The 27,820-nt window shown below is 37.1% G+C and overlaps 2 protein-coding genes across 2 annotated transcripts in view; one reads left to right on the top strand and one right to left on the bottom strand.

Moving 5' to 3' along the window:
* Window positions 1-339: 339 nt before the first annotated feature.
* On the top strand, window positions 340-1,988 carry LOC128922601 (uncharacterized). The gene has a single exon (XM_054233701.1). It carries the CDS (start codon window positions 410-412, stop codon window positions 1,973-1,975), a length of 1,566 nt encoding a protein of 521 aa, XP_054089676.1. The 5' UTR covers window positions 340-409; the 3' UTR covers window positions 1,976-1,988.
* An 11,248-nt stretch (window positions 1,989-13,236) lies between these two features.
* The window catches only part of LOC105209884 (protein prickle), a 117,363-nt gene continuing 102,779 nt past the window's right edge, over window positions 13,237-27,820 (bottom strand). The window contains exons 5-8 of the mRNA XM_054235284.1: window positions 23,706-23,819; window positions 19,636-19,764; window positions 16,708-16,911; window positions 13,237-15,711 (exon numbers count right to left, since the gene is read on the bottom strand). Of these exons, the coding sequence (XP_054091259.1) occupies window positions 13,783-15,711; window positions 16,708-16,911; window positions 19,636-19,764; window positions 23,706-23,819 (2,376 nt within the window). The 3' untranslated portion in view covers window positions 13,237-13,782. The remainder of the gene's footprint in view (window positions 15,712-16,707; window positions 16,912-19,635; window positions 19,765-23,705; window positions 23,820-27,820) is intronic.

Here is a 27,820-nt window from a genome sequence, read left to right as displayed (position 1 = left end):
CAAATAAATGAGTGTGCGTGTGGTTGTTTGTATTTGTATTTGTGTTGCAAGTTAGTGCAACAGCAGCAGCACTCACAAAAGCGAATAGATTACATTTTCCAGATTGCATTGGCTCTTCGAATGGAATTAAAATTAAAATCGAAAATGAAATTGCAATTGCAATTGAAATGGAAATTGAAAATGGCAAATAGAGTTGTAATTTTTCGCAGACAAGGCGGAACATTTTTGTTTTGTTTTTTTGAAAATGTTGGACGTTGCAAAAATATTAGAAATAGTGGTGTTTGAATTGCTGAGAAACAAATATTTTAGTAGAAATAAATATTTTTGTTGGCACCTCGCCACCACCACCCTTTGGTGGAACGGCCCCGGATGGTTAACCGAATCCTCCGATTCGTGGCCACAGTCACCCATGCGTAACATAGTTGCCCCAGAATGTCGGAAAATGGTCACCTTTCATACAGCACTGGATGATACCGACATCCTTGAACGATTTTCATCGTTCCCCCGAGCCCTCAGAGTAGTCGCCTACATGCTCAAATTCATAGAACGACTCAAACTTAATGTTAAAGGAGCAACTTGCCTCCAATGCGATACATTGACGCACCCACACTTACAAAAGGCAAAGGTCGCTCTTATCGCATCGACTCAAACGCGCTACTTCAGCCGCGACCTATCATTATTAAGAGAATCGAAACCTATTGATAAAAGGAGTTCACTCTTAGTTCTAAATCCATTTCTAGACACGAACGGTCTGCTTCGTGCGAATGGTCGGCTTGCTAATTCAAGCTTAACATATAACGAACGATATCCTATAATAATACCTGAGAAGTCCCCATTTGCCACATTATTTATTAATTACATCCACCACCTAATGCTACACGCCGAACATCGCCTCATGCAACAGATGGTTCGCCAAGAGTATTATATACCTCGTCTTAAGCCCCAAATAAAAAAGTGCATTTTCATGTGCAAAATCTGCACCATGCACAAGCAGAAAATGCGAACGCAGATTATGGCAGCACTTCCGCCTGAACGCTGTAATTTCGCTCTGCCTTTCACCACCACAGGTGTCGATTTTGCTGGGCCTTTTCAAATAAAGGCGTCCATGCTAAGGTCTCCCACCCTCATGAAAGGCTACGTGGCTGTCTTTGTCTGTTTCACGACAAAGGCAGTACATCTTGAGCTCTGTACTAATCTGACGACGGAGGCTTTTCTCGCGGCTTTTGCTCGCTTCGTCGGACGACGTGGCTTTCCATCTAAAATCATGAGCGATAATGGCAAAACTTTTATAGGAGCTCAAAGAGCCACAGAAAAACAGTTTGTGGACTTCATAAAACAAGTCTCACCTGACATTGTACAAAAATATGCTCCCCAAGGCATCAATTGGCAGTTTATCCCCCCAAGCGCTCCACACATGGGTGGTTTATGGGAAGCAGCCGTAAAAAGCTTCAAATTTCATTTCAAGAAGCTAGCTGGCATTTACAAATTTAATTATGAAGAGTTTACGACATTGTTAACAAGAATTGAAGCCGTCCTCAACTCACGGCCTCTCGCTACCCTCTCGCAAGATCCATCAGACTTTACAGCCCTTACACCAGGGCATTTTCTTAAAGGAGCGCCCATACTGGCCACACCTGAGCCAGACGTGGCGTCGCTCTCCTTATTAAACAGATGGGAAAGAATTAAAATTCTCCATCATGAATTCAGTCTTCGATGGAAAGAAGATTACTTAAAGGACCTCCACAGAAGGTACCGGTGGAAAACACCAGAAAAGGCGCCTCAGCTTGGAGATTGCGTTTTGATCAATGACGATTGTCTCCCCCCCACCGAATGGCGCCTTGGCCGCATAGAGAAGCTTTATCACGGCTCCGACGGTCATATTCGCGTAGTCGATCTCCGTACGCAAAACGGAACACTAACTAGGCCACTCGTTAAACTATGCTTTTTGCCGACAGCCGATAAAATAATAACCTAAAACGAAAACAATAAACCGAAAAACCCGTATAATAAATCCTAATTAATTAATGAAACTATAAAACGAATTATAAATGGTCGATCCACATGACGGCCAACGCATACTACATAACGTAGCACCAACTAACGTATCAATATTTACAACATGCATATAATATAAATACCATTTTGACAGGTAAATATGGATAGCGATATGCCCACTACACCAACGCCAGCCGTGCGGTCAACAATCCACGTAACACGCACGGGGCCCACTCCAGCCCCTCGCAACCCTGCGACCATAGCGCCACCAACCGCTGCCCGTGCATCACGCACGAACCCGACGCCGGTACCAGCAGGTCCGCAGCGCACCCGATGCTCCCTTTGTCGGCGCCCACATCGGTTGCCACACTGCAGCATATTCAAGAAGATGCTACCGCTGCTCCGACAACAGGTCGCCCAGGCACATGGCCACTGCCTGAATTGCTTGGCGACTACCCACTCCACGCCGGAGTGTACTTCCAGCTATGGGTGCCAAATATGCATGCGGATGCATCACACCCTCCTACATCGAGATGGCGGACAACAACCCGCCCCCCATGACCGTGGTACAAACCGACGCTCGCAGACGAACCATGTTGCACGTAGGCAACCTCAGCATTCTCAGTCGACGCCCACACTATAGCCCATTCACGCGCCGCCGTCCACACAGGTCGCCGTCTCGCCGGTCCACTGGGCTCAGCAATGTGGTGGCCACTTTACAGCAGTTGCAACGACTACTAGGCTAATTACTCGCCTAGGGGGGCCGGGATGTCCAAATGAGTCTCAGCCAACACACCAGACACACCATCACACCACATTTTTTAATCTAACACACAACACTGACATCATCACCACACCACATTTTACACCACGTTCTAACACCCACACAATGATACCACCCACTCAAGAGAGCAGCACACACCAATGCGCAAACTATACGCCAACCCAAAAGAACAAAAGGACAGACAACATGATCGGACAGCCTCTTGTGCTACGATATCGGTCCGAGACGCACGAACCCCTTAGGCGAATTTTCACGTTTTTGGCAGTCATCCCGTTCGAAATTGAATTTACCTTTTGTATTTTTTTTTTAATTCAAAATTTGTATGAACATTAATATAATATAATAATTGTTAGAGTTATTATTATTGAAAAAACATAAGCGTGTGTTCGACCTTAATTTGAAATATACAATCAGACGGTAAGTGCGAGGAAGGTGGTGTATAACGGAAACATGGCAGTGGCCATGTGCCTGGGCGACCTGTTGTCGTAGCAGCGGTAGCATCTTCTTGAATATGCTGCAGTGTGGCAACCGATGTGGGCGCCGACAAAGGGAGCATCGGGTGCGCTGCGGACCTGCTGGTACCGGCGTCGGGTTCGTGCGTGATGCACGGGCAGCGGTTGGTGGCGCTATGGTCGCAGGGTTGCGAGGGGCTGGAGTGGGCCCCGTGCGTGTTACGTGGATTGTTGACCGCACGGCTGGCGTTGGTGTAGTGGGCATATCGCTATCCATATTTACCTGTCAAAATGGTATTTATATTATATGCATGTTGTAAATATTGATACGTTAGTTGGTGCTACGTTATGTAGTATGCGTTGGCCGTCATGTGGATCGACCATTTATAATTCGTTTTATAGTTTCATTAATTAATTAGGATTTATTATACGGGTTTTTCGGTTTATTGTTTTCGTTTTAGGTTATTATTTTATCGGCTGTCGGCAAAAAGCATAGTTTAACGAGTGGCCTAGTTAGTGTTCCGTTTTGCGTACGGAGATCGACTACGCGAATATGACCGTCGGAGCCGTGATAAAGCTTCTCTATGCGGCCAAGGCGCCATTCGGTGGGGGGGAGACAATCGTCATTGATCAAAACGCAATCTCCAAGCTGAGGCGCCTTTTCTGGTGTTTTCCACCGGTACCTTCTGTGGAGGTCCTTTAAGTAATCTTCTTTCCATCGAAGACTGAATTCATGATGGAGAATTTTAATTCTTTCCCATCTGTTTAATAAGGAGAGCGACGCCACGTCTGGCTCAGGTGTGGCCAGTATGGGCGCTCCTTTAAGAAAATGCCCTGGTGTAAGGGCTGTAAAGTCTGATGGATCTTGCGAGAGGGTAGCGAGAGGCCGTGAGTTGAGGACGGCTTCAATTCTTGTTAACAATGTCGTAAACTCTTCATAATTAAATTTGTAAATGCCAGCTAGCTTCTTGAAATGAAATTTGAAGCTTTTTACGGCTGCTTCCCATAAACCACCCATGTGTGGAGCGCTTGGGGGGATAAACTGCCAATTGATGCCTTGGGGAGCATATTTTTGTACAATGTCAGGTGAGACTTGTTTTATGAAGTCCACAAACTGTTTTTCTGTGGCTCTTTGAGCTCCTATAAAAGTTTTGCCATTATCGCTCATGATTTTAGATGGAAAGCCACGTCGTCCGACGAAGCGAGCAAAAGCCGCGAGAAAAGCCTCCGTCGTCAGATTAGTACAGAGCTCAAGATGTACTGCCTTTGTCGGAAACATTTTTGTTGAAAAAAAAATATTTACAAATTTATTAAATTAAAAAAAGTAATGTAAAAAAAATTTCAAAACCGATTTAAAAAAAACAAGTAAGGAAAGTCTAAGTTCGGGTGCAACCGAACATTTTATACTCTCGCAGTTTATTGAAGAAATTTTATTAAGATAACGCACAAATTTACCCAAAAATTCGGCATAAAGTTTAATAGAATAACGAAAATCGTCATATATAGTATATGAGGGCTGAGGTAATTCCTGAACCGATTTTATTCATTTTCACCAGCAAGGTACACTATATCCAAGACTATACGCTCAATTAATTTGGCTAAAATATCTCACATATTAACGAATACGTATTTGCGGAATAAAGCTCACCGTAGTTTTGGAAAAACTATAATTAGGTATATGGGAGCTAGGAGAAGATACTTTTGAAAAACCTACAATGAGGTTTTTGATGATGTTATGACCCGATTTTAATAATTTTTGGAACAGAGAAACACTATAAGAAGAAAACAATTTCCTCTGAATTAAATTGAGATATCTGAGAGATTTACCTATATTTTACGGTTAAAATTTATCTTTAGGCGCTGAGTTCAACATGTTCGATATCTGGGGCCTTGAAAAGTTATAGTCCGTTTTCGACAATTTTTTCAGAAGTGAAGCCAGAGATGATATTCACTATTTGTGTAAAGTTTTATTCCGCTATCTTCATTGGTTCCTTATGTACATATTATAAATTCAAGGAATGAGATGGAATTCGAAATTGAGTTATATGGGAAGTTGTCGTGGTTGTGAACCGATTTCGCCCATTTTTTGTTCGTGTTATTAGGGTGTCAGTAAAATATTGTATACCGAATTTCATTCGAATCGGTCGAGTAGTTCCTGAGATATGATTTTTGACCCATAAGTGGGCGATGCCACCCCCATTTTCCATTTTGTAAAAAAATCTGAGTACAGCTCCCTTCAGCTATTTCTTCTGCAAAATTTAGCGTTTCTGACATTTTTCGTTAGTTAGATAACCCACTTTTAGTAATTTTCAACCTAACCTTTGTATGGGAGGTGGGCGTGGTTATTATCCGATTTCAACTATTTTAATGGTGTGTGGTGGGGTACGTAAGAGAACCGACTGCAGAAAATTTGGTTAATATAGCTTTATTGGTTTGCAAGTTAAATACAAATAACCGATTTGTGGGCGGGGCCACGCCCATTTCTACAAAAAAATTACATCCAAGTATGCCCCCTCCTAGTGCGATCATTTATTCCAAATGTTGCTTTTATAACTTCATTTATGGCTTAGTTATAATACTTTATGTGTTTTCGGTTTTCGCCATTTTGTGGGCGTGGCAATGTTCCGATTCCGTTCCATTTTCGAACTTAACCTTCTTATGGTGCCAAGGAATATTTGTGCCAAGTTTCGTCAGGATATCGTAATTTTTACTCAAGTTACAGCTTGCATAGACGGACAGACGGACAGACGGACGGACGGACAGACATCCGGATTTCAAATCTACTCGTCACCCTGATCACTTTGGTATATATGACTCTATATCTAACTCTTTTAGTTTTAGGTGTTACAAACAACCGTTAGGTGAATATATATAATATAATACTCTCTTTAGCAACTTTTGTTGCGAGAGTATAATAACTAAAACAATTTAAAATTTTATTAAAAAAATTTAAATTTAAAGATTATAAGGTTTAAAAATTTATTAAATTGTTTTAGTTATTTTTTTAATTCGTTTTTGATTTTTTTTTTTTAATATTTTTTGAAAATTATTGTTTAATTTTTTTTTTATTTTTTAGAAAGTTGTTTACTAAAAATTTTATTTATGAATTACTTTTCGAAAATTTGTTAATTCTTTTTAATTTTTGTTTTTTGAAATTTGTTTTAAATTTCTTGTTTATATATTTTTGAATTATTTAGAAATTCTTATTAAAAATATTTTTTTTGAAATTCGTTTTTTAAATTTTTTTACTGATTTTTTTAACAATGCTGCAAGCAACAAAAATAAATCACCACAATTTAATGCATATTTATTTGATTCACACACACTCAGATATTATCATCCGTATTAACCTCACTCGTTCAGTTACCGCTTGCGCTTTTATGTTTTATTACATGTCATTTCCGTTTCCTGCATCCGCTGCAAGAGTTAACAACAACAGCAATGCAGCATACAGACAAGAGAACCAAAATCACCGTTACATATATTTATATACAAATTTACATATAAACAACAAGCACTGCAAGCTTATCCACTACACACACACAAAAGAGCACTTTCAATATGACTTACAACAACTAATGAATACAAACAATTCACCAACTAAATAACCATGCATTTAACCAGCAATATATTCGTGCAACCTACAACAACACTAACAACCAGAAAGGCAGTGCAGAAAAACACTCGCGCCACTTGGGTGTGAGTGACGAGCAGCGTTTGGAGTTGTCGGCCGCCAACATCAGATAAAACGCAATTTATATGCGTCCTTTCCGCTGCAGCACTCCCACTACAGATTATGCGGCTTGCAGTTATTATACTCATAGGTGTGCATGTGTGTGTGCGAGTGCGATGCTATCATTTGCTGGCCAGTGTAGTTCGTAAAATTGCTTTTTGTGTGCGTTTGTCCACCGGCTTTGACAGTCATTACCGTCAAATGCAGCTGTGTCTACACGATGGATATGCCTTTACACCACACATACGCAGAGTAAACACATACTGATACATAAACACATTTAATTTTGTGCATATTTATATGTTGGTGAGGCCATTAGCCAACCACATCGGCTCTTTTTAATTGTGTGCGAAATTACAACACAAATTGTGGGCAATTGAATTCCATTTCACTAGTTTGTCATTTGAGTGATTTACTTAAATACATACAAACATAGAAATGTGTTTAAATAATGTGATTTGGTTTAAATAAAATAGGAATTTAATATTTTTTGCTGAGGTTATGTATTTTTGTTGTTTTTGGGTTTGATGTAAAGGAAGCCAAAAGTCCGTCTTCACTTGATTGTTCCGTCCAAACAATTAATATCACATTAAAAGCCTTCAAAAACCTTAAGAAATTATATTAAGGGAGGGGGTCCCATTCTAGATTGTGCTGGTAAATGAACATAAATAATTTTTTAAGGTTGTAACTTTGCATATATTTGTTTGAAGACTTAAAAAAGGAGAAACATTTTTTTCATTTTGTTGTTGTTGTTGTTTTTTGTGATCAAACAAAAGCCCTTCTTTTCGCTCACTGGAACATCTGAAACCAAAAATTCCAACGGCATTAGAAAGAGTACATGTTTGGCTCTGGTATGTACTAGGATTATTAATTTCGCCCAAAAATTAATGAAATGGCGGACCTTTGAAAATTTGTTTTGAAAATCGCCTTTTTTCAGCCACAAATTAAGTTGAAAAGTAAAGAAGATCTTCACCGATTTCAATTATCCTAGTTTATACCATAGATATAAATGTATAGAATAAAGTATTAAAATTTGGAACCGATTGGATTAATAGGTTTTGAGTTACCTCATGCGCCAGTCGTAAAAACATTGTTTCGAGAAAAACGTGTTTGAGAGTTTTGAGAAGCAAATTCTTGGGTATAAAACCTCCCTACGCTTCCACCATAAATCTGGCTATATCTTCGAGAGTTTTGGAAATTTTCACTTGAAATGTTAAAGGAACATTCTTGAATAGTTATAGAATCGAATTGAATTAAAAAAGAAAGTATTTTTTGAAAAAAAAAAATGGAGGGGTCTCCTTAAAAATTTCCTGAGAGTGGCTGTGTATTAGTCTCTCTGAGATGCAACCAGAACCTTAAATTCTTAATATATAATGTGGAATTTGTGTCACGTGGCACCAATCAGATTGGAAAATACATATTTAGTCTACAGTTAAAAAATATGTTAATTCCATTTGGGTAAAAAGTCTGACTTCTGATCCAAAGAAACGACTCTACATGTTTTTACACCTAGCCCATTGAAATTTAGATAAGTATTTTTGTGACAATTTTCGCTCGGAGAATCCTCTGCGCCTGCGAAGGTCGTTCGCTTTAGTAAAAATCTCGTTTACTCCTTCGTTCCGAGATCGATTCCACATCTTGTTAGATTATAACGAAGGTGATAGAATACATCATACATCTCAGGTAAGAACAAATTGGATAAATTTCAAACATTTCTGATACCAAAATAATTTGTGATATGGATGACTCATTTTTTATTTATGATTATTTATAGACACAAATTGTCATACCCTCCTTTCGAATCATATCCATTACTTATCCTAAAAATATCATATTACCGAGAGATAAATACTTTGTAGCTAATTAATCGCATTAGCATTAATCGATAAATGGACAAAACGATATTCAACGAAAAATGGAAACTATTCATTAAGAAGTCTCAGAAGTCGTGGCTATAATCGAATTTTTGCAATTACTGTCCATAGATGGCGATGACGATCTAAAATGTTTGGTGAATCAGGTTTATATAACTTCTATTTATGGAGATACATTTAGTTAGCCTTATATAAGCCAAAAGTTAGTCCACTATTTAAATTATTTTTATCTTTTATTTTGTTTAATTTTGCGACACGCCGGTCAGACTTGAGTCGTTTACGTTTAATGCGTTTTCATTTTGGACTAACTTTGGATCTCAGCGACCTAAGCTGAAATTATCTATAAATTGTAATGAAATTGACTGCACGAATTCCCATTACATAAATAACATAGTTTTTGTTTATTTTAATCAAAACAAAGTATTGGTTGCAAGTTCCGCATTATTTTAATAAACCAAGTACCAATGTGACCAACCTTAACCTATAATTAAATTGCAACAATGTTTCTTTATGAGCGTAAGTGCCCCGATCCAGATAATTGAGTTGATGCATTTTCCACGCAGTACGTTATGTAACACGCTGCACAGATTCACTTTTCTTAAAAAAATCTCGTTTGTAAAACTGGTTATTTTTATGGGCTTTGTTATAGTATAACTAATTATGCATACAACCACTTCAACGCAAGTATACATGCGTGTATAAGCACTCCAGGGCTTCAATATTGCCAAGGGGTTCGGCTATAACTTGCCCCATAATTTAAGTTGAGTGCAGTATAATTTTATGGAAGTTTATCGATAGGCTTTGATGATCGATGTGGTGCAGCAAGTCACATAAATTTGTGTGGTGTCATTACTTTGGCACTATTAAAAGCAACTCTGATAACAACTGATGTAAGGAAATTTAGATGCTGTGTAATATGTATGTATATAAAGATAGTGACTTTAATACATAGTTACTAAAAATAAAAGTAGAGCTTTAAACGTAAAAAAAATTTTCTGATTAAATTTTGTTATTTAAGTACATTTCAACAAAAGAAAGGCAGCCAATAAAAATAACATTTTTTTACCTCCTTAGTAATCTTACAACGTTTAGTCAATCTCGATGTATACTTTTGGGGGTTCATCACATTTGATTATTGCAATTTCGCGCGATACACATATATGCTGAATTATAAATACATAGAAATGTATGTATGTCAATAGAATATAAATTAGCACTGATAATAATTGTTCAAATTGATCGTATAGCGTGATCGTGAATGTCAAAAGATCTAAAGATAATAGAAATTTAGATTTGAGGAAGCTCAGTTATAAGCATTATAATATTGGAAACCGTACTTAAAGTTTTATTTTTTATTTTTTTAATTATACGTACAGTAGAAACCGGTATTCCGAATAATCGAAAATCCGAATGATCGATTTCAAAGCAAATCAAACAATATTTTAATTTCAATAAATTTTAATTCTATAATGATGATATATTATGATATATGAAACACGATCTATAACGATAATGAATTAATACCTAGGTAATTTAAAAATTTGGTTGAAAATAACTTATGACGTAAAGAAAAAAACTTTGACATAAAGAATCACATATTTTCATTGCGGTCAAGTCCTTGATGCTTTTCAATTGTTAAAACTATAAGGGATCCGATTCATCCTGTCTTTCCAACCACTTAAAAAGAACAGGAAAGAACTAGAGCTTCAAAAGCTTCTGCATGAGATCTTACTTGGATACATCGTCAGTTTCAGTTTAATTGTCAAAATTGGCATAAATTGATAGCCATGACATAGGCTGCAGGCAACTTGATATGCAATTATTGTTACAGAGATACCGTCGTCAAGGAAACTGCTTCCATTTATCGCCCAAATGGATTCATATGTCTTAAATCAATATGCAGATACTTCGGAAGATTCATGTTCCATAAAATGCATTGTTTGTGTACAATTTCGAAAAAGGGAATAATTCACTTATTTCAACTTTATTCGTCATTAATTTTAAAATAAATTAAAAAATTATAAGTTAATACTTGTAAATTGAAAATTGGAGAACTCTGCACTCAGCTGATCATTTCTTGATCATCAACTTGAAAAAATTCTTGCTCGCAAATTGAAAGCAAGATAGTTTTCAAGTTCGGAAAGTGAGAGTGTGGTAGTAAAAAAGTGTGAGTAATTGGCAACTTGAAAGCAATTCCTTGAACGAGTAACGTCCGGGTTAAATAAACCCTCTGAACATATGTATTTGTTACCTAGTTAATTTTTTTAAAAGAAAGTACTCGATCGATTGTTTCGAAGTTTTTTGCACATAATAAGGCATATTGAAAAATAATGGAGTTATATGCTGTCTTCGGAGGTACATAAAAAAGTTCCCCTACTGCTGACATTATTCCGGCCAAATAGTTGAAACAAAAAAATTCAAAAAGGTTGTTAAAGTTGAATATATTTCCCATACAATGACCTACGATTTTTGAAAAATATCAAAAATAACAAAATGGCATAGTTCAGAAAAAAATTTCGGTTTTTTAGGTAAAAGATTGTCGTTTTATTATTGCCAAATTGACAATTTTCAACAAATCAAAGCATAGCATTGTAAATATATTCGAGAATACTCAGTTTAAATTTAAAGTCGATCAGTCAATTTCTCGTTGAGTTATGATGTCAGCAATTTTAAGAAATGTCGTTTCGAGAAAAATGCATTTTAAGTTTCGACTATAGCGGCTTATAATTGCGAGCGGTATGTCTTTAAAACACTGCCATTCAAAAACTATTCAAGATACGACCTTTTGAAAGTAAAAAGTTTCGAATGGGCAAAAAGTAAAACAAATCGATATTTTGAAAATGTCACACTGGTATAGCCCCTTAATAGCTGCTTAAACTTCTTGGTTTCAATTAAAATGACTTCCTCTAGAGATAAGCAATAAGCGAGAGAGAAGCGCTAGATTTTGATTTTTCATTTGATATCAAATTTGTTGAAATTGGTTCATATTTCAGGAAGTTACAGGGAATTTTCGCTGGGCAGACACTTTGCTTGCTTATTATGAGCGCCTGGTATGCCAGCAGGCGAATCATGCTGATTATGCGTTTTAGATTTTTATTGTTTTCGGCCTGTTAAGCGATAATTGAGCATGCCAATGAAATCGCTGTTAATGTTGATTTAGCAGAAATATGTGGACAGAAAATATTTATATACATAATCATATTAGCAGAGCTGCTTGCTGTTTACAGAGAACGTTGGCAGAGCGTTTTAAAGGTGAAACGAGAATTTAAATAATTTAGTACGAAATAAATAATACTTTTTTGTTTTTAATTTTATTTTATATATTTATTTTATATACTATATTATTTATTATCTTATATCTTAAAAATTTACAAAGAAATATTACTGGGAGTTCAGTTAAAAATATATAAAAATACATTTTATTTCAGTTGTGCTTAATATTATGTTTATATACATATTTATGTATTTATATGTATATTTGAAGGTCAATAAATATTTATTAACTTGTTCTTTTTAATTTATTTATTTGTAGAAATATAAATATATAATATTGCTTACAATTACTTTCTTTAATTACTGAAAAGTGTTGGTACTTATGTATAGTAGTTGTAGGTAATTAAAATTTATTGATTACTTAATTATAATATTGTTAGAATGCTTAAAATGTTTATACAGTCTAATTATTATTAATAACATACTTGGATGCTGTTAAAAATTATTATTTATTAGGTTTAATTTATACTCTTTAAAGAATTAATTGCTACAGTTGAGATTGCTCAGTAATTCTGGAACTCATAAAGTTGAACTTTTATTGCTTTAATTTTTTCATGTGGATTAAAGTTGTTTGTACATACACATATTTGCATTGCAATGGGATATGGCTGAATGGGAAATCGCAGTTTAATATTTTTTGAGATTATTTATATATAATGTGCCATGAATTTATACTTTTTTTAATCAAAATATGATGATTCTTAATTTAAAAAAATGATTCGAAATACTTTTTTTACATTTATTATAGAATATTAGAATGCAATAGGCGAGCGGGTATTATGTTGCATCTTTATTTTAAAATAGATTTTTTGTGATTTTGTAAAAAAACATCTAAAATTTTTTTGCAATAAATAATAGTTAATAATAAGTATATAATAGTATATAAGGTTAATAATAGTAAATATTTGGTTTCAGTGGGAAAATAGTTTACATATTTAACAAAAATGTATAGAAAATTTAATTTACAAAAAAATTATAAACTTAAAATTATTATTACCTTTTAATTTGAACAATTTATTAGCTTAAAATGTATTAAAAATTAAAAAAAATCATTAAAATATATTCCAAATAAATTTCTAATACAAATTAAATATTGTTATAAAAATCTTATTTGGTTTAATTTTTAATCAAATTAATTAAAAACAATTTTGATAATTTAAATAATTTAATCGAAATTTAAAAGATTTTAATAAATTTTAAATTATTTTTCCCAATTAATTTATTTCTTTATATATCAACGTATGAAATGTTAATAGCTTCACTACTTCAGCACCAGCTCATGTTAATTAATTTTTTTTCAATTACACTTTAATTTCCTCTTCCAACTCATCACTACAGCAATATTTAATTCATTAATTATGTCAGATGGTAAATGCCAACGCTTTGATACCCGCCGCCGTCGCTTTGCTTTAGTGTGTGACTGGAAGCCATAAAAATATATCTATAATTTTAAATAATTGTTGCTTCTTTTTAATTACGTTTTATATTTAAATTTTGTTGTACTTTTTGTTTTTGTTTGAATCTCGTAGGCTTTTGGTAGCCAGCGGCGCTGACGCCCATTTCCACTTCTTCGCTGACTGACAACTCTTAATGGCTGTTGAAGCCGCTCAACCGCGTGCGTACGCGCGTCACTTCACTTCACACGCACGACAACAACGTTACAACAACACATCACGAAATAACACAGTTCTTGTCCTTGTCACTCATATCCGCCGGTTTCCGTTTGCGATCGTAGGCGAGCGCATCGTTGGGAACATAGCTGACGCGCACACCGCCATAATGTCGCCGCTGCGGCAATTGATACATCATATAGTCTTCGGAGGAGGACGAAGATGACGAGCAAGTTGAGCAAACACTCGAGGCGTCATCGGATTCTTCGTCACCACAGTGTGTGTTAGGCAGTGTTGCAGATGCGCTGTTTGTGCTAGAGGCGCGTTGCAGCACCGATGGTGGACCTTGGTAGGAGGAGGACAGCGGTTGTGCTGTCACGTAGGTGTCGGCACGCGTTGTGGAATGCGAACGATAACCGTTGCTGCGATGACCCGATGATTTGCGACGACGTCTGCGTCGAGAAGAATGATGACCGCCAGAAGAACGCTCACTGCTGCAGCAGTCTTTGCTCCTGCTGCAATCACGATCGCGATCTCGGTCTCGGTCGCGGTCGCGGTCCCGATCACGGTCACGTCCACCAGTGCCCGCGCCATTGCCGGAGTAGCTGCGTGAGCGCGGAAGATTTTCTGGTGGTAAACCTTCAAAGCGTACACCCTTCTTTTTAACTTCTCCTGTCGCGCCGCTCATCGGTGAAGATGATGATGCGCCGCTGAGTATGGATACTGGATGTATGGGCGGCTGACCGGATTGCGTTGATTGTGGCGAGGTAATTGAGCGCTCACCGCCTGATGCCGTGGGTGAGCCCATCAGTTCGGGCGGCAGCGCAGTCGACGCCACTGACAAATTGGGTGTGGGTAGCTCACCGATATCGGAGGGTAGTGGTGAAGTGATCGGATCACCATAATCTTGAGCGAATTGCTGCGAGGTAGTGTGTGCGCCAGCTTGCGGCCCCTGTGTGGACGGTCGGCCAGTCAGTTCAGGCATACTTGAGGTCATAGAGCTCTCCATTTTCGAGACATGTTGCATATGACGCGGTAGGTTGTATGTATGTGAACCAGTGTGTGGCGGCTTACTAGGCCAAGCGGCGTCTAAGTTGAGTGACATTTCGTTGAAATTGTAAGCTGCCTCAGACTTCAGCTCCATCGGTTGCGGCATCAAATGTGTGTATTCGCCGGGTGAAAGCATTGGTGACAGATTCTGTGAGGACGATGATGGCGCGCCGCCTGAAAAATCTGTAAAGTCACCAGCGCTGCGGCTGCCAATCGCAAGCTCCATATCCTTGACTACACCGCCGTCAGAATCTGATGTGGGGTAGCTCTGTTTCGTTGGATCTCTAAGCGTCACGTCACCTGCACCGCTGGCCGCCGCAGTACTGTCGCCCACTCTATCACCACTAACATCCACACCGCTGGGGTTTAAGCTACCACTCGTGCCCGCACAAACTATACCCGCCGCTATCTGTTGGCTCTGTAACTGATACATCGCCTGATTGAAGCTCTGTTGGTGCTGCTGTTGTTGCATTGGTGACATTGGCGGTGAACTCGATGCATGACTGCTGGGTATGCGCGTCTGCGGCCGCACACGTTGGGTCGGCGGTGTCGGTGTGGTGTACATGCCAGTACCCGAACTATCCGATGGTGTGGGCGGTTCACCTTTACTGCAGGCAATCGAACAGTAAATGCAACCGCGACGCGGCAAGAAGGCGCGCCCCAACAGCGAACAACGACATGTGTTGCAAGAGAAACATTCGTCCGTCGCATGCCAATGCTGGCCGTCGTGGCTCATTTGACCCTGATCCACACCAATGGACTCGCCGCAGTAGTCACAGTACTCGGCGAACATCGCGTCGAAGCAGAGCAGACAATACGGTTTGCCCTCGCGCATTATGTAACGTTGACCGCCCAGCTGCTTCTCGCACTCCTGACACGCGAAGTGGTTCATATGCCAGGCACGTCCTTCCGCCTCGGTGCATTCATCGGCAAGGATTATCTGCGCGATGGCGAGAATAAAAGAAACGGAAATGTTTAATAAATTTAAAAGTTGAAAAGTGAGCTGTTAAGCAGACATAAAGAAGACGTAAAGTACACGGTGTAACGAGCAATAAGTACATCGGAGCAGTGAAAGTTCTTATAGGGGAAGAGTCTACTGTGTAGTTCGAAAACTTTTGCTGAAAGTTTGATTAGAAATGTTGCGCCGCATCTTTGGGGAGTGCAATGCGCTTTTAAATACGTGCGTCAAGTCTGTGTGGCAACTTTTGCAGCTATGCGTTTGGAGCCGTGTGCAGTGGTTACTTGAAAATTAGCGAAGGTGTTTGCTGTTAGTTCACACGCTTCGTATAAGTTTGCCAAAGTCGTATGTCTTGCGGTTTTTACACTGAGAAAGAAGCTTAAATCGTAGATTGAAGATTGGAAAGACTAAATAACTTCAATTTTAAGCAGATGTTGTTTGTGTGGGAGGAAATTCCACTTTTTCTACCCAACAAATAATAAAAAGTAGAGTGAAGTCTTTTTGAGAATATTACATTGTTGTTATCAGTTAGTTAAGATGAAGAAAAATAGGAATAAAATCCCCAATTCGAAGGGCAGATTAAAGCTCAGCCAAGTAGATTGAGGTTTTTTATTTTGGTTTTCCGAAAACCGACTTATCTTATAAGGAAAGGCAAGTCATAGCATCGACATAGGGAATCTAGAGACATCGTCAGATATAATTTAGTTTCAGCACCAAATTATTCTGTTCTAAGGCAAAGCTTTGTATCAAACTTGGTTTAAATTGGTCGAAGAGTTTGGGAGATAAGAAATTTAACCTGAAGTAGGTGGTGGGATGACTATTATATAATATTGTCATCCTTACGACCAAATTTAGGTTTTCAGGTGAATTTTTTTTAGAAATTATCACACAATGTTTTCAAGTTTACATTTATATGGGAGGGAGATAATACTTGAAAGCTAGTAAGACTATTAAAAACTAATAACATTTCAAACTTACCTCATCACAGGCTGAGCAGCGCGGCTTCAATGTCTCCGCATGATGACGTCCACAATACAGGCGGCCATCGCGATGAAAGTAAATGAGATCGACTAGCAGCTCATGGCAAATGCAACAAATGAAGCAACCGGCATGCCAAGAGGCATTCGGACCCAGGCGTGTAGCGAACACTGCGATGTCGCTGGTGGAAATCAATTCGTCACACTGAAATGATGAGAAATAATGGTGATAAATAATAATAAATAACAATAAATAATCAAAGAAATATAAATGATTTAAAATATAAAGAATGTGATTTTAAGAAAGGGAGTCGAATTGTTGAATATTTCTTTTTGGTTGGTTTAAATTTCATTTTCATTATTGAATACCTTTAATATACTAATCCCTGTCTCCTACATTTGCTTTTACCATATAATTTCCTTGTGTGCATTTAAGTTGCACAACAATTGCTAGACAAATCTTCAGACTCACATATAGATATACATATGTATGTAAGCACACAAAATAAATCGCATTAAGTTTGTTTATGCAATACCAAATAGTTTTCTTACACACCTCCATAGATAATATCTACTCATACGCAACGTATACTGTGCACTTGTGTGTGTTTGCTCACTTGTTAGTGTCATTGAGTTGAGTTTCTTGTTTGCTTAGTGTGGCTTTAACACGTTTCGTCGCCGGTTAAGTGACAGTGACACGGCAGCGCAGTGTTGTCCTGTGTCAATGCCAATGTCAGTGACAGTCAAATTGACAGTTGTTGGCGATGCGTTGCGATGCTGCATACAATTACTATGCACTAGCTATACTATATAGTATATTTTAATATTTGTATATGTATGTATTGTATGTGTAGTCTTGTGTAAATTTGAGTATGTTATTTTATTGAATTTGGCTAATTGCATTTGGTGCGCTGATGGGTGGAAATGGCATAAACACAAGTATACGTAGTATACATAGTTGCGCTTGTTTGGCCAATGAAGCGCATAAGAAGTTTTATTTATATAATCTTAGCCGAGAATCTTTAAAATGTGCTTTTATGGAATTTGGTATATCTGTTCGTTGCTGCCTTTAAGATGATGATAACGAAAATAATTTAAATTTATCAGTGCTAAATCAGTAGAATGAATTGCGAGACGTCGTTAGAAACATTTATAACTGTTATAATATATGATTGTATATTGGTTAAGTCATATCCGACTCGAATAAAACTATTGTAAAGTTAAAGCCTCATTTACTGTGAATGATCCCGACACAAATGAGGAGAACAGTTAACTTCACCTTAAAACTTAAACGAGTTAGATAAAGGGTTATATATATCAAAATGATCAGGGCGACGAGACGAGTCAAAATCTGAATGTCTGTCTGTACGTTCGTCTGTTTTTCTGTCTGTGCAAGATGTAACTTGATTAAAAATTGAGATAAATTGAGAAAATGGACGTGGCATCGCCCACGTATGAGTCAAAAACCATATCTCAGGAACTACTCGACAGATTGAAATGAAATTCGGTATATAACATTTTCTTGACACCCTGATGATACGTGTGGAAAATGGATGTAATCGATTCACAACCACGACAACTTTCCATATAACTCAATTTTGAAGTCCATCTAATTCGTTCACTTTATAAAATATACATAAGGAACCAATGAGGATAGTGAAATAAAACTTCACACGAATACTGTATAGGATCCGTGGCATCACTTGTGAAAAAATTGTCGAAATCGGACTATAACTTTTCAATGCCCCTGTTATTGAATATGAAGAAGTCAGTGCCTTATGGTAATTTTTCACCGAAAATATCGGTAAATCTCTCAGATATCTCAATTTAATTCAAAGGAAATCTTTTTTTCTAATAGTGTGTCTCTGTACAGGAAATGGTTAAAATCTTCTCTTATCTCCAATATACCTAATTATAGGTTTTTCAAAAATACGGTGGCCTTTATTCCGCATATGTCGGTTAATAAGTGAAATATCTTAGCCAAGTGAGCATATACTCTCAGATATAATGTATGTTGGTGATGAAAATAAGTGAAATCGGTTCAGGAATTACCTCAGCCTATATACTATAAATGATGATTTTCGTTGGTTGGACTTTATATCGAATATATGGGTCAAATTGTGTGTGATCTTAATAAAAAATATAGCAATAAATTGCGAGAGTATAAAATGTTCTGTTGCACTCGAATTTAGCATTTCCTTACTTGTTTACAACATAGCATAAACACCATACATTTTGAGCCACTGGCTTGCGTTTTAGTTATATTTTTAGTTTGTGACGTCATGGACGAAATAATTTTTGCTTACAATTACAGTGAGCTTGATAGTTCCTTTCGTTTATGACTTCATTTTTCCAACCTCATTTCTATTATTCTGAGATTTCTGGCAGAATCGCACTATAAGAGTTGTCATAAATCAATAGTAGTTAACGATATTTAGTTACAGATATAAAATGAGTAGTTTTAAATGTTTCTTAGATAAAATTGCCGCTTATTTTAAGGGTTAAATTCGAAAATTAAATATTTGAAATTAAACTCAGTCCATTTAATACATATATTACAGTACTGGCAAGAGTGATTCGTATGAATTTTAAGATGTCAAGACAACACAGAAATCGCTAAAAATTATGAGGATTAATTTGGTTAAAATGAGTATATTTTATAAAGTTTTAATGCATATTATTCTCATCAACAAAACTAAACTAATTTTACGTAACAAAATCAATTATCTGGAATCCATTTTAATTCTGATTGCAAGTAAGTAATTTCTATGAAACTACGCTTGACATAAGCAAATTGCACTTCAGCCATAGAGAAAGAAGTGGTTGAACACTCCAGCATAGAAATTATAGTAAACTATTATATGCCTGAGAATAGATATGTACATACATATTTTTTTGTTCAATGAATTTGAGGAAAAACAGTACTTACACCATCACAGGGGCGCGCACTCATCAGCTGCCTGACATTGCCACGTCCGAGAGCGTCACGTTTGCGCTGTGTGGAGAATAGGCGAAGTTCCTTGCGTTCCTCATCCGTCAATGAGTGACAGTAACGAACCTGTAAAGAAGATGAAAGATAAATAAAAACAAAATACATATAGAAGCAACAATTTTAAATGGTGATGATGGAGTGTGCTCCTCCACAAAGAGTCTTATTAAAGAGGTACATATGTGTGTGCGTGTGAATGTATTTAGCTTTGTGTAGGCACATAAGTGACAAGTTAAATAATTTTGCGTTCGGTAGTCAAGTATTTATTTGAAAATTTCAAATTCCTCGCCTTGTAGCATGCACATATACGCCTGAGTGTGTGTGCGTAAATTGAAAATTGCTTCTGAGAAGAGGCGAACACTCGCCACCATCAGCGTTTTGTGGCACTCAAAAGTGGTATTGTGGCATTCACAACAACACGTTGCTGCTGATGGTCAATCAAGTGATGCGCACTGGCGATATAGAGCTGAGGCGTTGTTTGTTGCATGCAGCAGCACACATTTGTGATTATTACGCAAGTTGGCGCTGCTCATTCCATGCCTGCGCGCGTTGCCAGCCGTCATTCGTGTGGCATGTGTAGCATGCAACATTGCTGACGTGCTCCTGAATAATGACAGCCATTTTCGCGTAACGCCGGTGATGCGGTGTGAAGCGTTGCAGCAGCAAGATGTCGGCTACAAGTGGTGGCCTGTGTACGGTTTATTCGTCTGACTGATTTGCAACGGTTCGTTCCGCCTTCCGACTTGTTTTGCTGCATGCAAATTCCACGCAAACACGGTTCTTATTACATCAGCTACAGAGGGGTGGCGGAAGTGTTATCTAAGTGGTATAAGCAGAGCAGCCTGTTTTGTCAAACTATAGTTGACCAAGTGTGGACACATGTCAAGCCTCATACACTCGCATATATACAAATGTGATGTGAATGCGTTTCCAAATAACTGTGAGTTGTGGCTGTAGCTTAGCAATCTGTTGTATGCTCGATTTTTGTCAATTATATTATTTGCCATGTGGGAGCTATGATTTTGCTTGGTTTAAGCTATGTACATATTGGAGTGGCTGACAAATCAGTGCTAAGACTGGACTGCCCACGAAGAATCAATGAGATCTCGGTACGAATTTCGTTAAAAAAATATTTCTATAGAAAAGTAAAATTTCATTTTTTCGAATTTCGAAAAAGTGACATCGAAAAAAGTTTAATATTCAAATGGATACGGAAAGATTTTTTTTCCAAAAAATGAAAAAACATTTTACGCGTGGTTGACAATTTCTTTCAAGGCAGTCATATAGAAATTAAATGAATGAATGAATAGAAGAAAATATCGTTAAACGTATTTATTCGCATAAAGCAATAGATTATATAATTTGGTTTCCGTACAAAATATTGAAGATTTTAGATTACCTATCCCACAGAAAGAGAGTTAGTTGAGGCTTATGTAAAAAATCATTTCTTTTAAAGCTTTTCTTAAAGAGTTGGCTGCTCAGAAGTTCTAGTCACTTTGATATAATAGAACCATAACAACGAGACAAATTGCAAAGCTTTGAATGTATTTCTAGTAAGAACCGGGTCTAATAAATCTACTTAACCATTTGGAGACGATTTTGACAGAATCAGATCTGATAAAATTCTAAACAATAATCATTATCTTACGTATATGTCACTGCTGCTTAGCGTTCCACTTCACTATGTACCCAGCCTTAGCCTAGAACTTCCCAAATACGCAATTGCTACTGGAAATGCATACCTTCAAACCACCATTTACTCGTTCGAATTTCTAACCTTTTGTCTACAGCTCAAATTGTCAATTCGGCAGCAATGTCATTTCTATCTACAGCGAATCTGCCTTCCTCATGCGCGTATAAATGTTGTCAACGCATTGTTGCTGCTGTGAATGCATTTCAATGCCCTACAATTATACGGGCACTATGGGTTTTTTTGTTCGCGATGGCAACGGTACCTTGTACGGTACTACATGTAGTAGGCGTGTGGGCGTGATTCGTGTGATTTATGCCACAAATCAGTTGTTGGAATTCGTTTTAGTTGCAGTGAAATGTGCATTAAAACAACGAGTGTGCAGTTGAGGATAGATTCATTGAAGGGAATTCATATTGTTTACGGTGTAAGTGGAGATCCTTGCAGCTGTAGGGTGATATGAATGGTAAATTTTATTTTGATATGCAGTAAACTGTTTAATGCCCACATCGAAAGTAGTCAGTAGAACTTGCTAGGCGGCTTATGATATCACTTTTCATCAAAACTCGGAACTCAACTAAGTTTAAGATATTTTGAACTGGATCGTATAATGAAGTAGATACGATTCATGTTCGTTACAAATAGGCAAATCATTCGTTCATTTATGGAATATTGATTATCCATATTTCAAAATAGGCACACATGGATGGTAGTGAAATCGTGCAAAGATTATGTTTTACAGTTCAGTTCAGTTTCCTATATATACAGTACAGTTTCCTATATATTGGCCTCATATATCAATACTGGACCTGACCAAACTTATTTTGAAAAAGACAGGAGTCCCGTTATACTGGAAGAAACCATTAACTTCAATTATATGAGCATACTCTAAGAGAGAAGAACCCCGCAACAATACCCCAGCACTCATGTTAGCTGGTACCAAGTTATCGGAATTGATTCGGATTTTATCAAGCCAAAGACTATCGCTGATCTAGGTCTGTTGTGCTTCCTAATTAGTAAGGAAATGTAAGTTAGGAATACCGAAAGAAGTTCTGAAAAGATGTGTAATAAACTAGGGTTAGCTTCTTGAATCATTAAAGTTTTAGCCTATAAGCATTAAATCTTTCTTTTTTCAAAAATAGGTAATAATTTCATATATTAAATATAAAATGAATAAAAATCGTTCTTTTGAATGGCGATGAATTATTTATCTCTCAATGCATTTATGTAACAGTAATTCGCAAATTTATTGCGTCTCATTAAAACTTCACTGCTATCAAGCTCCCGCTGGCAGCCACATTAAGAACCAGTGCACAGTCTGTTCCACATGTAAATGTCAAGCATCTAAACACTTACTAAAAAAAAAACAACAAAAGTCAATGCAAATACATATGTTAACCCGCGGTTAGCAGCGACGTCGTAGCCAATCAACATATCTATCAGATATTCTCACATGCGTTCATGAAAGCCTTGCCAGCGATGAACTCGCCACTCGTCGATCGCCAGTGCAGCACAGTGGGAAGTGCGTGAAAACTCGTTAGACTTAAATGGCAAACGTTAGCTGCGCTTGCGTACAGCGCGCTGCAACGGTACAATGATGCAAGGAAAGAATCACTTGAAACGGTCGACGCGCCACATGCTGATCGATCCTGCAAACTATTTGGCGGAGGACCAGTTCAACTGGACAGTAAGGAATTGGGGCAATTTTTAACGTTAACAACTTATTGAGCAACGAAAATGTCTAATAACATGGAACTCGGCGTAACATACATATATACAAACACAGTTCCATTATTAAGTAAAAGTTGCGCGGAGCTTTAGATTGGTGAGGGCCACACTGCATTTGGGTATGCAAATTATGCAAAACTTGTCACCGATTGCCTATTTATGGTGAGAGCGAAGTGCGTGGGTGAAGCCACTGTGTCAGATCGGGAAAATGTTAAAAAATATATATAAAGGCATGTATTATGTTATTATTTTTTACAGTTTGTTGCTTCGAATGAAATTATTATGCCACTTCCACCCTCATATTTGTGCGCGCTCAGCGTAACTACGACCATTTCTATTACAGTTAGACCCGTATGAGTACCGTTGCAGCGGTACGCTGCCTAAATCTGATAAAAGCTTCACATTTGAATAGACACTTTGGAGAGTTCTTTGTTTTAGTTTTGTCAGTCGGTGTGGGTGTCAACGTATTGTATGATTGTAAAGTAGAGATGTGTGGTTTGGGGGTATTGTTTCGGGTTTTTCGTGCTTAAAATGCGTAGTTAAATATTACAAGCAAATATGAATAAATATGTTTGTATATATTTTCACTTACCTCATTATCATGCGGCGGAAGTTGATGCAACAATTGTCGCACTCGATATTGTTCACCCGGACTGTTCACATATGGCACTTTATCATCGGGTATTTGGGAGAAATACAAGCGTACCTGCAATAAAGAATGGAACAATTTTAAATTCATATATATATGTATTTACATATTTGAGTTTAATGTACTTAGATAAAAGATATACATATATGTAAGTAGATAACTGCTTGGGATAGTTTTTAAGTGAATTAAAGATGAGTTAGAAATATTTATAACAAAATCCTGAGCTTCGTTGATGATGCGATAGAAATTATGTTTCTGAGAAATTACATAATATGAAAATTTTTATACTCTCGCAACAAAGTTCCTAAAACTAAACGAGTTAGATATAGGGTTATATATATCAAAATGATCAGGGTGACGAGAAGAGTTCAAATCCGGATGTCTGTCTGTCCGTCCGTCTGTCCGTCCGTCCGTGAGAGCTGTAACTTGAGCAAAAATTGAGATATCTTGATGAAACTTGAAAGACGTATTTCTTATTTCCAACAAAATATTTGTAGAGATCTGTTTGCATCCCAAACTTCTCAACTGAAAATGTCAGTTTTTGAGCCGAATTCTCGAAATTTGCACGGAATACGCATATTGCCAGAAAAATGGCCAAAAGTAGTAGCTAGCGACGACCAATATTTTAAATAACATTATTGTAACCGTTTGTATACAAAAAAGGCCTAAAATTTACTAAAAAACGGCGGAGGTAAAGTTGTAGACCCAATAACTCTAGTGGATCCCAGTTACGAGGCAAACCTATATACTTTACACCTGGGGCAGATAGATTTACACACCATATGAGGCAGATAGATTCATGTGTACATATATTTATATTTTCATCCAGCAGTTCTTGTTGTAGATAATGAATGAGAAGAAATTTGTATAATATTTAATATTGTGGGTATTTATTTAATTCATCACGTATTTTCCAAAATCTTTGCTAATTAACTAATAACCTAACACCTAACGTTAAAATCTCCATTGTTCTTCGTCCGTTTCATAGCTGTTTAAATCATAATTATCCGGGTCTTCTACTACAAAGATCACAGTCGCATCTGGATCTTCTGGTTCGATTTCTAAATGTTCAAGATCAAATTGTATTGCTGATTCTGGTTTCAGCTCCTTTTCCTTCTGAGTTTCTTCATCGCCCAAAAACAAACGCCTCCGTGGTATACGTTTTCCATCTCTTCGTTCAGTTCCATCAGGATGTATCATCATATGTGGCACCACTTCGTTCCAGGCTATGTGTACATTTTCAATTTTAGTCGGTGTGCTGCTAACGAATATTGAATCGTACACGTCACAAGTAAAGAAGCCATCTAATTCCACAATAACTGAATAGTATACAGTCTGCGATTTATTGGGAGTCGAAGATTGTGCTTGCATTTTCATTTTTTGTCTGCTTCAGTTGGTCTTGCTCGCTCCGTTATCAAACTTGATTTGTGCTCAAGCATAATTTCGCACGCCTTTTATAGTCACAGGCTTTCATCTAGCTTTGTGGGAATTTCATTGAACAGCTTGCCGCAGGTAGCAACATAGATTACTGACTAATTAAGGGGTGGCACGGGCCATGATTACCTGTATATTATCGAAAGCTCAGGTATGCAAATAATACAATTAGTAGGCTAACAGGTCAGGTAGTAAAAACTTGGTGGCAGGACTTGGTCGATTAATATGTAGGTACATAAGAACGTCCCAAACTAGCTTTAGGAGCTTCTGGAAAGACCTGATGGATGGTCACACCTATGGACCAAAGATAGTCGTTGCTAAGTGGCAGCTTCCTTTAGACGGTCCATATGTGTGTGGATAGTACAGACCCGAAATATTATTTTCGCAGTAGAGTAGCAGCTCTTAGCTCCCTTCCAATTCCAACAAACATAACAAAACCTTCTTGGCCTCATCACGGACCTTTTCGCATGACGTTGTCATAAGTGACTCAGTTCAGTGACCAGTAACTTTATGCTTTAGAAACGGTTCGATTTTAATTCGATTTCAATGATTTATCTAACTGATTCCAAATGAGTTTTTGTGTAATTTTTAACTCTTGGGCAACCGAAACAATGTTAAAATCTTTCCATTGTTTCATTATTATTTTCAACAATTCGGATTCTTCGACAACAAAAGTACAGGAAACAGTTTAAGAATTTGATCTCTCTAACGCCAAATAACGCAGAGACAGAGATTACTTAACCCACCCATTAGAAAAATAAAAATAAATTTATACCTCACGACAGAGTATATATTTGCCAAAACCTTCAATGAAATTTTCTTTTGAAATTTTAAAGGTGTATTGGCCACTCCCTAACAAAGCTGGTCTAAAAAGTAAGCTGAAACATTATACAATCAATTCTGATGGATTAAGCTTTTTAGAACTTAATATTATTATTATTTATTGTCAAAAGAATTTGAAGATTCCAATATAAATTTTAAAATTGTCTTCCTTCTAGATAAATTAATACAAGCAATAATATTTAGGGATAATTTTATTAAAAAAATTTAAATGCATTTATCACTAAAACACTTTTTGTTAATCGTTAATCCCTATTTTCCAGTTGAATTAGCATTTAAATCATCAACCTTCTTCGTATCGGTTTCAGTGTCTTCGTCATCAAAATTCAAATGTACGCGATGTATCCTCTTAACGTGCCTCACCGGTGTGCCTTCCCTTGGCTGTAAAATCATATGAGGCACTGTCTCTCTCAAATTTGGTGGTGTCATATTCGGTGTACTTGAGATGAGAATTCTATCGCTGATGTCTTCGGTGTAGAATCCATCGAAATCCAAAGTAACTTGACAGTAAATGCGGTCCATTTCGAAAGTTTTAAAGTCGTGAGAATTTTGGAAAATATTAAATGGCTCTGTAATTTTTATATGTCTTGCTGTAACTGCTTTTAAGTTAAGTATGAGTTTAGAAAAAATCCGGCATGCTCTATATATATTCTTAGGCAACTTGTGTAGCGTTTTGAAGATCTCAACTTTTGGACAGGTATTCGCAGAGAGTAAGGGTACATAATTAGTGTTCGGTAGGCATGAGCGTAATATTAAGGATTTTGTCAGAAGAGTACGCACACAAAGAACACAGGTGAAGGTCAAGGTTTCCTTAATTGCCTTCAAAAATAAAATAACTGTAGATTATAGAAGACACGACAAATTTACTTGATTATTGTTTTTAAATTCTAACTAAAGATACTTTTCCGCAGCTTTCTAGAAGCAGCCGCAGCGATCAGAAGGCGATGAAAACCGTCCGTTTACACCCTCCATAAGTTCACTAAGCATGTTCCACATATAGATTTTGTTGTTGTAGCCCCACAACAATCAATCGACTGTAGGAACACATGCACACCTTCAGACATCCATACACAAACATATGTATGTTCATTTAAAAGTATGGGTCATATGACACGAGAAAGTCTAAAAACATAATTTTTTCTGAAATTCCAACATAGCTGATTTCAGGCGGCTGATTGCCCTCAATCAAATAGCTAACCAAGTGTGAGCAGCATACTTCCGCGCATATGAACCCGCAATTCTCGTTATTTATCAAAAACAATGGGTACAAATGGGTACCTGACCTTGCTTCGTCTCTCTTTTAAAGCACTTTCCAAAATCTTGCTAACGTTTTGTGGACACATTTAATAAAAATTGAACTCTTTAATCGCCTTAAGTGTCTGAATGTTACTGCATTTTCCCACCCCGAAGATTCTTCGGAGTTACGACTCCACAACTGATCTATTTTAGATGTTCTCGTCACTAATCGGATATTCGTAATTATTATCACTATTGCTTCAGAACTCAATTTTGATTTTGGTTTTAAAGTATAAAATATTTAAAACTAGAATTAATAGGACAGATCATTCTTAAAAATGAAGATCGTTTTATTGAAATTCCGTAAAGCGTTTTCTTATTAACTTAAAATCTTGACTAACTTTCAAAAAAATATAAAAATTTGGCCACTATTAACTAACACTTTTTTTCGCACCTTCAACGCGCGATAGGAGATGAGTGTGTCAAACTCTGCGCTCAACTACAAGTTCGCCGCATGCCGGTTATCACGTTCGGCACTGCAGGAGCGG

The sequence above is a fragment of the Zeugodacus cucurbitae genome, chromosome 6 (assembly GCF_028554725.1).
Source record: "Zeugodacus cucurbitae isolate PBARC_wt_2022May chromosome 6, idZeuCucr1.2, whole genome shotgun sequence".
NCBI lineage: Eukaryota > Metazoa > Arthropoda > Insecta > Diptera > Tephritidae > Zeugodacus > Zeugodacus cucurbitae.
The sequence above is the reverse complement of the archived record's forward strand: the minus strand, read 5'-3'. Positions and strand labels throughout refer to the sequence as shown.